Source organism: Solanum verrucosum, unplaced genomic scaffold (genome assembly GCF_900185275.1).
Source record: "Solanum verrucosum unplaced genomic scaffold, falcon-dt-bn FXZP01000080.1, whole genome shotgun sequence".
Lineage (NCBI taxonomy): Eukaryota > Viridiplantae > Streptophyta > Magnoliopsida > Solanales > Solanaceae > Solanum > Solanum verrucosum.
Genome location: NW_026020097.1, coordinates 235895 through 253390, shown reverse-complemented (window position 1 = coordinate 253390; position 17496 = coordinate 235895). Strand labels below are relative to the sequence as shown.

At 34.4% G+C, this 17496-nt stretch overlaps 1 protein-coding gene across 1 annotated transcript; it reads right to left on the bottom strand.

Moving 5' to 3' along the window:
• Nucleotides 1-1401: 1401 nt before the first annotated feature.
• Nucleotides 1402-15932, bottom strand: LOC125824817 (phosphatidate cytidylyltransferase 4, chloroplastic). Its single transcript, XM_049504167.1, has 7 exons — nt 15444-15932; nt 13248-13549; nt 10734-10924; nt 9255-9379; nt 8040-8173; nt 7267-7382; nt 1402-2022 (listed from the first exon to the last, which is right to left on the bottom strand). Exons 1-7 carry the CDS (start codon nt 15768-15770, stop codon nt 1931-1933), a joined length of 1287 nt encoding a protein of 428 aa, XP_049360124.1. The 5' UTR covers nt 15771-15932; the 3' UTR covers nt 1402-1930.
• Between the last annotated feature and the right edge of the window lie 1564 nt (nt 15933-17496).

The following is a 17496-nucleotide window of genomic DNA, read 5'->3' as shown; positions in this document are numbered from 1 at the left end:
ATTAAATATTTACTTAATAAGGAGACAATTTTTTTTAAAATTGGCTAAAAAAAGTATATCACAAGACGGAGATTATATTATATTTTACGAGTCTCCTTTGGAAAGACCACATTTAAAAATAATTTGAGTAATGAGACATAAAATCGATCTACCTGCAAAAGATAATTATGAAGGATTGAATCAATTTCTTACGAGTTACCTCCACCTTTAAAGTCAAAATTAATAATAATAATTTGGTTATGCTCTTCAATTGTCGAGTGAATTGACCTTCTTCTTGGACACAAATTTAATGGTCTACCACAAGGACCAAAATATGTTCCTTTTCCACGTAAACGTTACCATTAACACAATTTTTTTATAGATCTATAGGTCAACATTCCCTATCTTAGATGAAGCATAATTGATCCATTATATTCCACATTATTATTCTTTCTTCTCCTAATAAATTGTCACCGTTTTCTGTTGATTTGATTGTTTAGTTGACACGTTGAGCATTAGAAAGTGACTTTAAATCCGACCTTAGTACTCATTCCGTTCCAACCTATGTGGCACCACTCGACTCTATAAGCTTTCGAAGAAAATGTGCAAACTAATACCTTGAGTAATCTTACATCAAAATAAGAGAGAAAATACATAATACATATGCCTTTAGGCTCAACATGTGTGACTATTGGGCCAAAGCGGATAATAGGTACCAATCTTGAACTATAACAATTATAATATTAGAATCGGACTCGCGTTATATGATGGTAGGTTGAATTTTAGAGGTTCCTAAAAAAAGGGAATATGTAACATCTGTGGTGCATGGAATGCAGGTTAGGAAGTACTAACGTAACAGACTTATAAGCTGACAAGCTTCAGATGAAAGAGTGTGCATAACACCTCCACCGAATCCATCAGAAAGGGGATACAAATAAGGAAAAATTACATAAATCCACAACTTAAGATATCATAATCTCTAAAATTTCCTGCCAAATCCTTCTCGAATACATCCCTCCCATTAAGTAATGTATCATTTGCAATGTATCGAACCAGCCAAGAAAGGTATCCGAGAGCAATGGATAAGATGTAATTTGCCCCCAAATATATGAAATTTCTGTACTTTATGCAAAAAATAGAGTGCCACATGAAACAAAATACAATTTCTGCAGCCCAATAAGGTGTAACCCAAGGGATATAACCATAAAATTTATTGGGCCAAAATGAACAATTCGTACCATGAAGAACAAATGTCTTGTCCATAAATTAGTATCAATGCATTTCATAGCAGTTGGTTGCTCCCCAAGCCATAAAATGCCTTTTAGACATTAACAATTTCAGCCTAAAAGACATGTTTAGAAATTAGCTTATAGAACAGAACATACTCAAATCATTCAATTGAACTGACAAAAGTTGTCACTACAATATTTTCTAACATGACTTGGAAAAATGTTAAATCTTGCCATTCCCATTATTAAGATGTCGCGGCGCCTGTAATTATATCAACAAAATTAAGCAAAGACTGAATAAATCAAGATATAAACCTAATAATTTTTGCGACATTTCTAGAATACAAAACAAATATACACTTAGAGAATCAAAATGATGCAATGATTCTAATATCACAAAGGGGAGCTACTCAACACTGATATCCTCAAACATCATGCAGATTGCTGGATTCTTTCCCTGTTGTGTCACCCTAAAGTGCTGAAACTACAATAAACGTCACTTTCCTCAATCTAGGAATCGGGTATATGAAACAGTTGAAACTTGTTGAGTTGCAATGCAACCAGAATCTTTTCGTGTGGAACTTAACTTACCTTCACAATCAAACCTCTATTGTCGGATGTTGCTCTACAGTACTGATTATGTCACCTTGTGCTTGCTCCTAAGTTAAGAAAACGGCCATGAAGTATCTTTTTTTTCTTTGCAGGGATTGTTATTCGGTTCATCAAACTCCATAAAGTGGTAACAACATTTTCACAAAAGAGTATGCCAATGCCCCCGTAAATATGTAGCTGTCCACCCTGTCCAGTATTCCTCCTGCAAAAAATGCATTAATTTGCTCAAGAAAGACCCAAGAGATTTGCCGGGAGGCTAAGATAACAATGCTAAAGGATAATCATTTCGAATTGGGTAAGTATTTCATAAGTGTTAGAATAGGAATAGGTTTATACATTCCTATCAGAATAGAAATAGGTTTACATAATCCTATTAGAATAGGAATAGGTTTATACAATCCTATTTAGAATAGGAATATGAATAGGAATACAAATAGAAATAGGAATAGTAAATAGTATCCTACTTGGTAAAGGATTGTATTCTAGTGTCTATAAATAGGGTCTCAATGTAATAATGTAGACACAACAACAATTCCATAATATTTTTTTTTCTATATTTCTCACATGGTATCATAGCCTCTACGATCTTGGTAGAAAATCAAAGAGCTTCCGCTGCCGGGGGGTGGCTATTACCCATATATGCTGCATGTTCGGCCAATGATTATGTTAGCAAAAGTTGGGTCACCATGTATCTTTCTGGTGACTATTTTTTCATATCTAATTTGTGTAACACCGTGCCATCATTCCGGTGACTACTTTCTTATATCTAATTTGTGTAGCACCGTGTCATCATTCCGGTGACTACTTTTTCATATTTAATTTGTGTAGCACTGTGCCATCATTCCGGTGACTACTTTTTCATATCTAATTTGTGTAGCACCATGCCATCATTCCGTTGACTACTTTTTCATATTTAATTTGTGTAGCACCGTGCGATCTTTCCGATGACTACTTTTTCATATTTGGTTTGCGTAGCACCGCACCATCTTTCTGGTGACTACTTTTCATATTTAATTTGTGTAGCACCTTGCTATCCTTCCGGTGACTACCTTTTTTTGCATATCTTATTTGCGTAACACCGTGCATCTCTCCGGACTACTTTTCATATTTTGTGTAGTATCGTGGATTTTTTCGAACTACTTTCTCATATCTGAGTTGCATAGCATCATGTGTCTTTTCAGTGACTCCTCAGATTTGATTTGCATAGTTCCATTCGTCTTTCCGGTGACTCCTCAAATCTGATTTGCGTAGGGTTGTGCCATCATTCCAACCCTACCTGTATAATTTTTTAGGTCATGCCATTATTCCGATCCTACATATTATTTCTCCTTTTCAACGGGGTCGTTCCATCAATTAGAACTATCCTATACAATTTCTATTTTCTAGTTGGGTCATGACATCATTCCGACCCTACCCATATGATATTATTTTGTTAGATTGTGACTACTTTTAGCCATCAAATCTAATACTCTGGTGTATAACATGTTCCGATCAATTTTTCGGTGACTTTCTTCTTTAATATCGACTAGATTTTGAGCACTTACAACGACCGCTGCATTATGAAGAAGTCTATATGGGAGTTTAGTAGCCTTGTATGTTGATTACGTAAGTCACTCAATGGTCTAAACAGTCTTTGCAAGTTTGGTTTGGGAAGTTCAACACTGTAATTTTATCACTATGTGTTTTATCGGCATTATGCATCAAATTCAGTATTTCATGAGAAGATTAAGCACATTGAGATTGATTGACATTATGCATCAAATCAAATCCAGTTTTAATGAGAAGACAAACACATTGAGATTGACTGTCAGTTTTGTGAAGTCGACTGATCAACTTGCAGATATCTCACCAGGACCCTCATTGGTCCTCGTTTACATATGTAACAAGCTAGGTACATGAATTGTATGCACTAGCTTGAGGGAGAGTGTTAGAATATGAGTAGGTTTATACAATCCTATTAGAATAGAAATAGGTTTACACAATCCTATTAGATAGGAATAGGTGTACACAATCCTATTTAGAATAGGAATAGGAATACAAATAGAAATAAGAATAGTAAATAGTATCCTACTTGGTAAAAGATTGTATTCTAGTGTATATAAATAGGGTCTCAATGTAATAATGTAAACACAACAACAATTCAATAATATTCTTTTCCTATATTTCTCACAATAAGAATCTAGTATAGCTCTACCCAAGGTCATATCAGATAGGATTTGAGAAAGTTAAGAAAGCAAAAAAAAACCTACAGGAAGTAGTAGGTTTACAATGATTGTACATCTCGGGATTGTTATGCTCAAGTTTGACAACTCAACATATGGCATCAATTTTTGGAGTTTTAAACTACTCTTCGGCCATGCCAACCCAAAAAGTTTTAGTTACTGGGTCCATAAGATAACAATGACACCATTCAGAAAATCATTAATTTCCTGCCATTTTTAGTCCTGTTCATATCAAACAACAGCAGCTCAATGTCTTTATAAATGAGGCATCCGTCTTAGGCCCCTAAATTTGAGGGCCCCCATTTTTTAGCAATAATAGAATTATTAAAAGTATTTTTTAACAAAAAAAATTATATTGCGTCTTTCTTTTAGTTCATTTCGAAACATTAAAGAATGTTCTTTCTGTTTTGTGAATCATATATATATATAAAAGAGAACCCTAAGCCCGGCTACGTAGCGCCACCACAAACCATGATTCCTTTTTAAATTTATATAGTTACAAAACTAGTCTTCCCCTTACATGAAAAGTTGCGACTTTTATGAAAAGTTGTAACTTCTATGAAGAGTTGCGACTTTTATGAAAAGTTGTGTCTTTTATGAAAGGTTATGACCTTTCCAAAGGGTTGTAACTTTTCCAAAGAGTTGTGACATTTCCGATAAGGCACAATAAACATTTGTTCACACTACCCTTTGTTGTCTAGCTATAAATAAACGGATTTACTCTCATTTTAAAACAACAAAAATTCTGAACTTCTTCTTCTTCTATACAATTAATAATTATTCCTGTACAATTTTTTCCTTTCTATTTCATCCTATTTTTACAGATCCTGGTATGTTTTTTTACGGTCATTAATTTATGCTTATGTTATTAATTGTTGTTTTAAGTACATGTTTTAAACTTTATTGTTTATGTTTCTGCAAATTATTGTTTAAGTATTTGTTAGTACAGATTAAACAACACACGTTAATTGAGTATTCACGCAAGTTTTCTCTACTGAAATTGTTGAAGGAACAATAAAAAAATTCCTTAAAGATCTATACTATTATCTCTTGAAGACAAAATTCAAATTTGGTATGTCATTGTAAGGACATAAAGACCTTAAACACTTTATCGCACCTTGATGTGCCAAGTGAATCAGGAAAAGAAGACAAGAATTAATAAACTTTTGACATGGGTTCAAGGATGTGCTGAATGACCTATAGAGGAATATGACTAGACTAGAGCCTCTTTTAATCCCAAAGACATAGATAACTACACAATAAATTAATTGCTCATATTCAATATGAAGTATGGATAGATTCTCAAGTTTACTGCAAGTTGTAAAAACTTTATTGAAGTAATAGATGTGTTTTTCGACACTGTGATTGGAATAGAGGTGTAGTTTCAAATTGAACTTTATCACTCTGGTATGTTGATTTTTAAAAAACACCCAAACAAACTAAATAATTTGTGTAATCTTTTTCCCTTTCAAGTATATATAATAAGTTGAATTGTTGTCCAATATGATACATTCTCCCTTTAATTTTTCATTTTAATAATTACTTATGATACATTTAAATGGGGAACTTTAAAATGATATATGTAAAGCAAAAGGCAGAGCTGAATTTTCTACACGTTAGAATTAGAATAGTTGTTCATTTTTTCATCCTTTTAAAATTTATTTATCCCTTTACCAACGATTTTTTATTTATTAGAAAATTTAATATCTCTGGTATGGTTGATGTTCATTTGAATCCCCAAAAATATCAAGTAATAACACTTCCTGGGCAAAAAGATAAATTATAAAATCAAATTAAAGATGATTGATTGAAGAATAAATGATAAGATATTATAATTATCATCTTCCTTTACATTATTAATGTTTGTTATATGTAATATTGTATGTAAGATAATATAGTGTTTTAGTTTTAATGACTCATAGGTTTTAAGTATTATTTCATAAATTCAGTGATATTAAATTCCCGCGCGAAGCGCGGGAGATTTTACTAGTTTTAAAAAAAAAACACAAAAAACTAAGCCTCCCATTTGTTTTTGGCTTTAGGCCAAAAATTAACTTGAGCCGCCACTGATAACAAATTAAATGAAAGTTGATAAATGAAGATTATCAATACTCCGTTCACGACACATTAATACATTAGAGATTCTTAGATGCAAGGATCAAAGAGGAAGTTCCTGGAGTTAGACTTTGAGAAGGCATGGAACACCGTCAGTTGGGGATTTCTGAATAAATTCATAAAGGATATGGTTTTAGGAGGAAACTGAATTGAATTAAAATTTGCAATTCTTTTGTGGGCTTATTATACGCGTCCAAAGGGATCCTTTCATTCTTAGAGGAGTTTGAGGCACAGTAACCTTATATTCTCATTTCTATTTGTTAGTAATGGAAGGACTAAGCTGAATGCAGAACACGGCAAAAAGTCCTTACTGGTTCAACTATCTTCAACTTGAAATTATCAGTGGTACACCAGTTACAATGACCCACATGTTATACGCAGATGACACACTTACCTTATGAGGCTAATGAAGAGGAGTTGAGGAATGTCAAAGTATTACTGTTATAAACATTAGCCTGAGCAAAAAAAATCTCTATAGTTTAAGACATGCCTACAGTCGGTACTTCAAGTAGGCTCTAGGTAGAGATTCAAAGTTCTTTAATTGATCTCCTCAATTACTTTAAGGCATTGGAGTAAAGCCACATTACCTTTTCTTTTGACATTTATAGTAAAGCCATGTTACTTACTAGGTGAATTCATCTTTTTTTGCTAAACATTTTGGCGTAACATGGCTGATATAATGATAGAGATCCAGTGTGTTTCCGTAGTTCGTTGAAAGTATTATAGTAATTGATTTTTGGTAACTGTAATTACGCACCCCAACGTCTCCTTTTCGCTGGGCAGTTTCTTCAATCAAATAACCTTATAAAATAGGTACAAGAAAAAGCAGGTGAACTTACCTAAACTGTAATTATACTGCATATTTTCTCAAATTCATGCATATTAACCAATTCATTCTGAATAGAGATGTATTACAGCAAGTACCTGATGTACTTCATAGTAGTGAGGCTAGAAGTCACCTTAAGATGGCAAATTGTTTAATAGATTTAATTTCCGGAGAGCCCATACTTATTGCTTAGGGATAAAACAGTATGCCTACTATGTTATGGCACCACTAGAGAGATCAATTTATCACTGAGAAGTGCAATAAGAGGCACAGAGGTAGTTACCGTGTCCAGGAATGAGAGATCCCGAGTCTTTCACACCCGCATCACGTTTGATCATCGACTCAGTGAGGTCACCAAAGAGAGATCCAAAAAAGTTCAGAAATCCAAAAGCTACCGCACTGAAATGCCGTTAAGACACAAATATCAATTCAGAAAGCCATAATTTCACAATTTAGAGGTTCATACAATTTTAAGGCTCAAACTGCACCAACCTACAATGTGGAAACACCCACAATAAAAGAAGAAAAAAACTCTTTCTTCTATATGATGTACTCGTTCAGAAATTAATGGATGGAATAAATTCCAAACATGGATTTTCAAAACAAAAGTTGAATCAATAGAACTCTTAATATGGTTTTTAAGCGCTTGGCAACTAAAATGCTAATGTGATGACAAGTTCATATGACTTAATAGTATCCCACTACAGCTGTAGAATATACCAACTTTCCATGAATATACATAATTATATATTGTTATAAAGACCTAAAATAGCACTTGGAGAAATGCTATGGAAACAGAGCTTGTGCCAAAAGGTGAAAGAGCCACTGTATATCATTCCATTCTTTGAATTTTCATCAGAAAAAATTTATTAGCTTACCTCCCTAAAATGGAAAAAAGAAGAAGATAAAGATGAGATCAATCAAATCCTTTTCCCACCCCTATCTATACTCCCTCCTACAAGGAGAATATTCCTTACTGCAGGCTGCAGCTATAGACATATCAAAGGGTCTAAAACAGATGGCACTGCATAATGACACCATTGAAAAGATAATTACCTTAATGTGGATGTAGGCCAACAGAACGTTCGTGATAACACCACAGAAGTGGCTATACAACCTCCTAAGCCTGCAAGAGCTCCCTCCCAAGTTTTCTTTGGGCTAATTTTAGTAAGTGGTGTCCGACCAAAAGCCTGAAAGGATTTCAACTCTGTTATGTGCTTTTTTTTTTTGATGAAGTAAGTAGATTCATTTCAAGGCATCAAGAAGATGCAAGCTTAACTCTGTTATGTGCTTTCCTCAACACCCACCAAATAGACATCAGAATTACTTGGATTAGTTCCACTACTCCATATAGAAAAACATTAGAACTAACAAATATTCATTGTATTTCCAGCATGCAATGATTAAGGACAATAAGAGGAATGAGATAAGAAAAGGGGAAACCAAGAGATGCATACTTCTTCATAGAATCATTATTACAGTACTGTGCTCATTTGCTAGCATTAGTGTTATTAAAAGCGAAAAGCGCAAAAAAGCTCTAAGGTCCATGGGGGCTTTAAGCGCAAAGTGCAAATAAAGCGTGGGCTTTAATGAAAAAAGGCGCAAAGGGAGAAAAAAAATAAAATGTGCATGTTTAGTCCAAAACTAATAATTATAAACATGAATGACAAATATATGACCAAAGAAATTGAATTTTTTTAATGATAAAGTGAAATATCAATTGTTTAGTGTCACTTCTTCATAAGAGGCTCATTGACAGGGAAAAGTTTGTCTTAGAACTTTGATGACGGCACTGAAGCGCACATAAAGCGAGGCGAAGCGCTTAACCCGTTTTGAGCATCGTTTTAGGGCTTAAGCGCGCTTAAAGCGCGCCTTTGATAACACTGGCTAGCATTAGTTTCTAAGTTGCTTAAAGGGCCAATGTTCCAGGCAACTTTCAGACTAAACCAAAGAAGGTATATCTTCAATAGTTAGAATGGATCCTAAATAATCATTTAAATCTATAATAAATAACTAATACTTCCATGGTTAAGAACAGCAGAGGATTCAAGACAAGCCAATTCAACGTTTTATCAAGTCCATCATATTTCTCATGATAGGATGACATCAAAGATAGAATGACATCAAAGACAGATGTACTAATAATTATTATAATGCCAGGTTAAGTTCTGCACTTTTAACAAGAAAAACACCTTCTTTGGAGGGTTAGTCAGAGACATCTGAACAAGGATAGAACTGATTTGAAGGAAGAACATCAACAGTGAAAAGTACCTTGCCTCCAATAAAAGCAAATGTATCTGCTGCAATGATACTACTGAATGAAATTAAGGTTGCCACAAGCCCCACGGTCCACTGAGTTGGGCCTCCAAGAATGATAGGCCATGATGCTCCCAGTCCTGTGTAAACCCATTGAAATGCCAATAAAAGTCAGAAGACCAGTAGCTGATCAGCTGTTGGAGAAACCAACTGCAAAGAATTTTCAAATACAACATCAGATATCAAGTTAAAATTCTAAATAACAGTAGCGCCTAGGCCAGCTTGCACGTATCTCAACTAATTCAATGGAAGCTCAGTACATTCAGAATAAGAAAAAACATAAGTGTTCAACTCTAGTGACAAATCTCTTTCACCTTTCCACTTTGTGCCATATCGACTAAAGAATTTTAAAATTAGTCTACTCACAAGATTTTTAGAAAGTACTTAAAATCAAAATAATAAACTAATATGTTTTTTTATGAAGTAAATTTAGTTAATTTACAAAGTATGGATGTAAACACTCGATTGGAGATTATTCTTGCAGAAAGTTAATAAACTCTAATCGCTTCTCTAGCTCAAAGCAACTATTCAGATTACACCAAAAGCTAGTAATAGAGGCAATATAGAACCTTAATTTTTTTCTAAGAACATTGTTCTATTTTGTACCCAAAGAAAACAATTTTGGAAACAGCAAAAGCTTCGGAGAACTCGTGTGTGCCCAATAGGGTGACACTCATGTCTCAAAGACATAAGAAAGCATACTCCATCAATTTATGGATTCTTAACATCCTGCCAACAATTTTTCTTCAATATTTTCAGCTCGATCTAGTTTTTTCTTCACAACTTAAAAAAATTAAGTTTGGTCCCTAAATAATAGAGGAAGGCAATACAACAACATACCCAATGTGATCCCATATGTGGTGTTTGGGGAGGGTGGAGTGTATGCAAACCTTACCCCTACCTTGCGTGAGGTAGAGAGGTTGTTTCTGATAGACCCTTGGCTAGTAAAGGAAGACAATATAAAACACAATATCCTTTGGATGGGCCATTTAGGCATACTTTTTTGATAAGGAAAAAAAATTATGCAAAAAATGGGTGAAGGACGGGAGATTATGGAACTTTATGTTCGACGGAGGAGACACCGTGTCTGGAATTTCAAAAGTACATACTTGTGCATGTCCAACACATGTCAGTGTCTCACTGGAGCACATTGATGAGTAACTTGAGTACAGATCATTGTGTGCATGTACTTGTTTCATAACTGAAAAATGCCCATAAATTACGGTTCGAGACCTGGTGGATACGAGTCTTCCCCTCTACCTTTCTCCACTTAAATACCAAGCTTCTGTATGCTGCAGTTTTCGAATTTGTAACGTGCACCTAACTCATACATAATGTGTTGTGCTCTTACCACTAGACCAAAGCTACGAGGGCTAGCACATATGTATACACTACAATTTCTAAACAATCAGAACAAAGGGCATCGATTCTTACTAGTGTTAAGAGCTGGTACTGCCAAACCACATCTCAACTTAACCCAGAAACAAGGGAGATAGCCACAGTAGAAGAGCCCAAACATGGCACTGGAAAGTTGAGCAAAACGAGGAACTCGCCTTTGCATCAGCAGTGCCATTGCAACAACAAAGGCCGCAGAGGTAACAGAAACATCAATGTGACCTAAATATCTGACATAGTTAGAAGATCAATCAATAAGAAAATCTTCAACTTAACAAGTTCCAGAAAATAAATAACTCATAAACAAACAAGAAAGAAATAATAACTAAAACAACTCTAAGATATTGCATGCTGCCTTCAAGATTGCTTATCAAGCTACTCCAAATTGAAACCACTGTCCATTTACTGGAGGGAGAACAAAACCTAATTGCGGAAGAAAATCATATAGAGTCTGACATTGGAGAAGCATGATGAAAGTATTCTTTCCTTCAATTACATAGCATAGAAAATTTGAAATGGAAGAATTTTAAATCCATCTCGCATTTAATATATATAGTTCTTTCTTTCCGAAATATAACAAATACATCTCTCATCTATTCCCACCATAGAAAACGTCATGCTACATCCCCAGGACAGTTGCAAGTAGTAGAAACTGAGTTTAAATTTTGCATATGAAGCATATCCAAAAATAGTGATAGTGTGATCAAGAGAATTTCACTTACTAAGTGCATGGAGAAGACCTTCTAGATGACATTCATAGCTCTGTAAATTTATCTCTTAATTCTTTTTTTTTTTGATGACAAGGAAAACCCGCATCCGCTACCCTTTGGGTGCACACCGGGTAAAACCCCTGCTCCTATGCAATAGCTCGCAAACCACATAGGAGAGGTAACCCGCACTAGGCTAGCCCGATGCGCCGAGTTCGACCCAGAAGTTAAACCCCTTGCTTTCGCTGGCAAGGGGTTTCGAACTTGAAACCTCTAACATGGAAGTCCCAAGCCCAAACCACTGGGCCACCATATGTTATGTCAGAATATAAGCTGGTTTAGACTTCTTTCAAGATGTTGAGTATATCCCTTTAGGTCCAATGAGAGAACACAAAATGAGGGATATGATATACAAGAGAGATTCATGGGGTCCTATTCCTTGATATACTGGCAAGGATCAATGAGACAGCAAATTGATTTTGAGTAAATCTTAATTAGCAAAGGATATGCATAGAAATCTAACACTAGATAACGGGATTCACTTAATGAAATGGCTTTGGAGATGCAACATTGAGAAGCAAGCTTTATGGAGACAGGTCATCAGTATGAGCAATTGGGATACTGGGGTACCAAACCAGTAAGAACAATCATATGGAGTTGGCAACAGGAAATCCACCAGGAATCTTTGTGAGGAGTTTGTAGCAAACACAGAGTTTCAAGATGGGAAATGGGAGGAGAATTTCATTCTAGAATGATGACTGGCTTGGTCATGGAACATAGAGAGAGACCTCTTCCCTGATCTATTTATCCTTTCAAGTTTCATCTTCACCTTATGCCACAATAGAAGAAGCTTGGGGCTGAAGGGTTGGAACATATCTTTCAGAAGAATTCTCAATGACTGCGAAATCACTAGTGTCACCGGATTCCTCAGAATGTTATAGGGCTTCACAGGATTAAATGAGGAGGACTCTCTTACATGAAAAGGATACAGCAGCTCAAAATTCACAGTCCGAGAAGCATACAACTATATATCATCTATAGGGCAGTCACAGCACCTTCTGGCACTGGAGATAGATTTGGAAGATCAAAGCACCTTTTAAAGTTGTCTATTTTTCATGGCTAGTAATAAGAAAAGCTTGCTCACACAGGAAATTCTTCAGAGAAGAGGCTTTCAGTACAGTCTCGGATGCTTTCTATTCCAACGGGAAGCTGAAACCAATGGCCATTTATTCTACATTTGGCCTAATATGCACCTGGAACAGAATAAGGGGGAAAATATGTCACAAGGAATGGTGGAAGGTTGTTCTAGCTTGCATATGGTGGACAATCTGGAAGGAGAGGATTGCAAGATGTTTTGAAGGCAAGAGCCGCTCAACCCAGAAAATCAAGAGTACCTGCATTTCTCTTTTTCATTTTTGCTGTAAAGAACAGTTTATAGATGATGAAGAATCATCGGTATACTTTTGTGACTCCTTGTAAGAATTACAGGGGATTTTGTCCTTGAAAATATTAGATACCAGCCCTAGTTCGGGTGTTGATAAATATAACATGTTACCATTCTCAAAAAGAACGAATATTGAATTGGTAACATGAAAGTAAATGCCAAAAATAAATTGTCCAAGCACATACAATTTTGTTTAAAGCAGTCTAGATAATAGCAATGATCCATCGACATACAAAAGATGATGCTGGCATGAAATCTTATTGTTATTGTTCCAGTTTCTAAATATCTGTGGCAAGAAATTAATGGCACAGTGTCTTCTGAGGTTTAAAGTGGTTTACCAGAAAATCAGAAGTATGTTTACTTATTAGAGAGAGAAAATTGAGAAAGATGTTAATGACTTACAGTGTGACTACAGGCATGAGAGCACAGATGACAGAGCAAACTCTTGATACGTATCGAGGAGGAGGAGTCATTCCATCAGCAATTCCACGACTCCTAACCAGTTCAAAGTACTCTCGTGCACCCACAAAAACAGCAGCAGCAAGGGCAACAGTGAAAACCCATCCTCCAGTCAATACCACACCTCCGACTAAAATACCCATGCCAAGTCCAAAGACTACCCTTTTCTTCAATTGACTATTTTTCTCCTTAAGTTCAGAAGTGGGAATTTCCCCCGCCGGTGTACTGTTGCGTTTGTTAACTTCCTACAACATAATTATCTCAGTGGTTCCAATTCAATTATCTGAAAAGTCTGAACATAACACATGTTGTCTTGCGACATTGACTCTGATGCTAATCTTGGAAGTAGCGACCCCAGAAGTTAAACAATCACTTGGACACTTACCCAAAAGCAAACAATGAATACAGGATCAAAAAGCAAAGGCAGATTCCCATATTTAATGCCTTCCCCATGAGCATTACAAAAGGGACAACAAACTAACAACTGACACAACCAAAGATACTCCAAAATAAAGAAATGGTTATAGTTTCTCTTTATTGGTAATAGAAATGGTTACAGGCTTATAGATATTTATAGTTTTCTAGTCAGAACACCACACTAGATACTCACACACATTCTAAATACAGTTTCCAGGAAAAGGTGAATGTTTATCACATTGCACTTCACCTAGTATCACACGTGAATTTTAGGAATATCAAGTCCGCAATTGCACTTAGGCTATACACCTTTTTTTTACAACTGATAAATACCCGATGACCATTCGACACTCGGTGGATAATGGACCCTCCCCCCTACTCTTACGCATAGGCTTACACACCTACATTAAACATTATACCAGTTTTCAAAATAAACACCTGTTGATTCACTTTTGTCCACCATTACATAGGTTTATTTCACTCTGCTGCATCCCTCAATCACTCAGAAGCCTTTAGTCCATTTATTGTTATAAATTATAATAGATCCCGAGAAATACCCTTTCCCTTCTTGACTGATAAGAGAACATGGCCAGTAAAGATATCGAGAACTTTTAATATTTTTTTACCAGGTATTACTATTATTACTACTATATATATATATATATATTTTGTTTTATTTTACTTATTTTTATTTGGTATAAGGTGACATAAGTTAAGATTAAATTGATTCATATGGCTGACTCCAACTAATTTGGGACTAAGGCGTAGTTGTTGTTTTATACTCTCACCTCAAATGTCTCTCTCCAATGAATAATCTTATCCTCAAAAGTGTTCCCCCCCTCATCTTTTCTCTTAAAGGCAGCTAAGCTATACACTTTTTTTTTCTTTCACCAATTAGATACATCTTCGACTATCGACCTTCTCCTAATAAAACACAAACTTTTGACTTCTAAGTCCACTAAATAACCACTCTATTCCTCTGCATCATAACATCATAAAGAAATGAAAAAAAAAAACTTTGATGGAAGAAAAATTAACAACACTAGCGGATAAATTAGAAACCCTATATTAGTTCAAGTTTTGCGCTGCAAACTAACTCTCTTTTTAAAAGGAGGGATCTTTGGGAAAATAAAAGGCAGATCATAGTTTATCCAACTACAAACTAGTTCTCCTAAACCATATTTCTCCAAAGCAACTGCATACAAGTTGCACCCCTCTAACATTGATGGATTTGCCAGACAGTTTTGCTTTGACCACGGCATGCATAGATCAAACCAAGATAAGAAAAAAAATCTTAAGTAGCTCCCTTATGTGATTAATTTGATCAAACAGCCACCCATACCCGTTGGTTAATGCAACAGTTAACTTAGAACTAGAGCTAATGTTAAAATCTGAGCCACTCAGTGTCATCAATGTCAATTTTGTTTGGCCTGATAGACAACTAAAATAATTACTAGCATGATCTTTGCAGAAGTTCACTTGTTTCTTAATCTAAAGGACAATCAAAAGTAGAAGACAACTATATTGATGAAATCAATGAATCAACTATACCTCAATGCCAAACAAAGCTAAAGTCAAATCATTCTATTACTATTTCACTTACATGAAATTTGTCACATATCAAGAATTCTTTAAAACTAGAGATATCAATCATACTTATCCCTACACTGATAGAGAACACTTTAGCCAAACTTGAAAAAAAAAAAACTAGATAATGTTTACCTCTTTGGATTCATCATCGAAAAGGTGGCCCGGTTCAGCACGAGCAACAGCTGTGATAATTCGAGGGTGTTTCAAGAAGATGCTTCTTGGTATACCCGAAACCTCTGTAACTCTGGACCCATCAAGAAACAACCCAATTCTTGAAATTGAACATCTGGGTCGGCTTAAACTTAAGGTTCTTGTGGAAGAATGATGAAATTGAGATGATGTAGAAGGAAGATGATGAGAGTGGCAACTGCAGATGGAAGTAAGGGAGAGTGGAATCACCTTAAATCTATCAAAATCTATAGAAGAAGCCATAGATGAAATGGGATAATGGGTATTCATAGAGGTTAATTTAAGGGATTATTAGAAGTGTATTTGAAGGAAGAAATCAAGATTCGACATTGTCAATGGGAAGTGGAGAGAGAAGGTCATGGATATATGTATAAACACAGGTAATTGATAAAGACGGGAAGGGTTGGTATTCTTGAACCGTGTGCTACACATAAGAATAAGCCCATCCCTTTTCTTGTTTTTAACGGCCATGCTTGTTGCCTATACTCTCCTTCTTTTTTTTTTTTTTTAATAAAAATCATATTTGTATGTTATATTTATAATTTGTACAATTGTGCTCCATAACAAACATATTAATATGTATATTTCAGTATACATATACAAAATAATTAATTGTATAATCTGTTTCGGTATACATATACAAAATAATCAATTGTATAATATATGTTTGTATAAAGCGAAAAGAGAAAAAGACAAGAAAAATGAGCAAGGAAAATTTGTATTTGTATAATTATAAGTGTATATGACGAAAATATATGTATTTGTATTTGTATTTGTATATACAATTTTATCTCGCTTTATACAAACATAAATGCAATTTATACATTTGTGTTTGTGTAAAGTGAGAGAGGCGAGTGAGAGTGGCGAGCGAGATTATTTGGGGAGAGAGGTGATCGAAAAGATATGCATATATACAATTTTCTCTTGCTTTATATAAACACAAACACATTTTTATACATTTGTATTTGTATAAAGTGAGAGAAGTGAGGGAGAGACTGCCTAGTGAGAAAACGAGAGTGGCGAGTGAGAAATTTAGGGAGAGAGGCGAATGACAACTGTTTGCTACGAGTTACAATTAAATTAAACTATGGTTATAATATTTAATTTGAAATAATAGTTTGCTATTTTATACAATTTTTCTTTTTTTTACCGAGCCTTATTAATTTTCATTCGATTTGTACATTACAGGCTCAAGGCAAATAATGCTCCCAATAAAATTATTTTTTCTTTTTTATAATTTGAATTTGAATTCAACTCTCTAACTAAAAAAATAAGGAAATTTCAATTATTCGACCACAAAATATAATGATCAAGCCTTCCGTTCTTTTAAGAAAATTTTCAAGTAAAATACAAAAAAATCACTTAACCCTATTATAAATAAAACTTATAATATATAAACGTGTCTTTAATTATATTCAACTAGCTTTATGTATTCCAATTTTGAATGTGTCACAAAAAATATATACTATTTGTTTAACTTTATACAAATTTAAGTATATACTAATGCACATTCAAAATTAAAAGTTAAATGCAAGTTGACATTAAATTAATTAAAAAGCACATTTAGATATCGAACACGGAGTAGGAAATCAAAAAAAATAAAAAATCATACCATATTATCCTTCAAAAATGATAATGGTAATTTGAATTTAGGATCCCCTATCTAGCTATGTAGCCAAAATTATTTTGAAAACCAACATTTATGAAATCTTTTATAAAGTTGAACATTTTTTTGTTTGATAATTTCGATAATATAACACATTAAAATATTACTTTTTATTTAATAAACTTCTCAATAATATTAAAGTGATGCTCTTAAATCCTTCAAGCCTTTTAAAGTACTGAAATCGAAGGTATTTTTTAAAATTTTGGCCAACCAAACATAAGAAAAAACAACTTAAAAGCAGCCTAAAATACACAAAAGCATACTTAATGAACTACTTTAAACATAAGGGACCATTTTAGCTATTTGATTTTCTTTTTTCGGTTGTGTTTT

Excerpts from the sequence above, each read along its gene's own strand:
- LOC125824817 (XM_049504167.1), bottom strand. The coding sequence starts at position 15,770 with ATGAATACCCATTATCCCATTTCATCTATGGCTTCTTCTATAGATTTT. Across the intron at positions 9,380-10,733 it reads AGTACCAGCTCTTAACACTA|GACTGGGAGCATCATGGCCT; the intron begins GTAAGAATCGAT and ends GGGTTTACACAG. Across the intron at positions 7,383-8,039 it reads TGGCCTACATCCACATTAAG|TGCGGTAGCTTTTGGATTTC; the intron begins GTAATTATCTTT and ends ACGGCATTTCAG.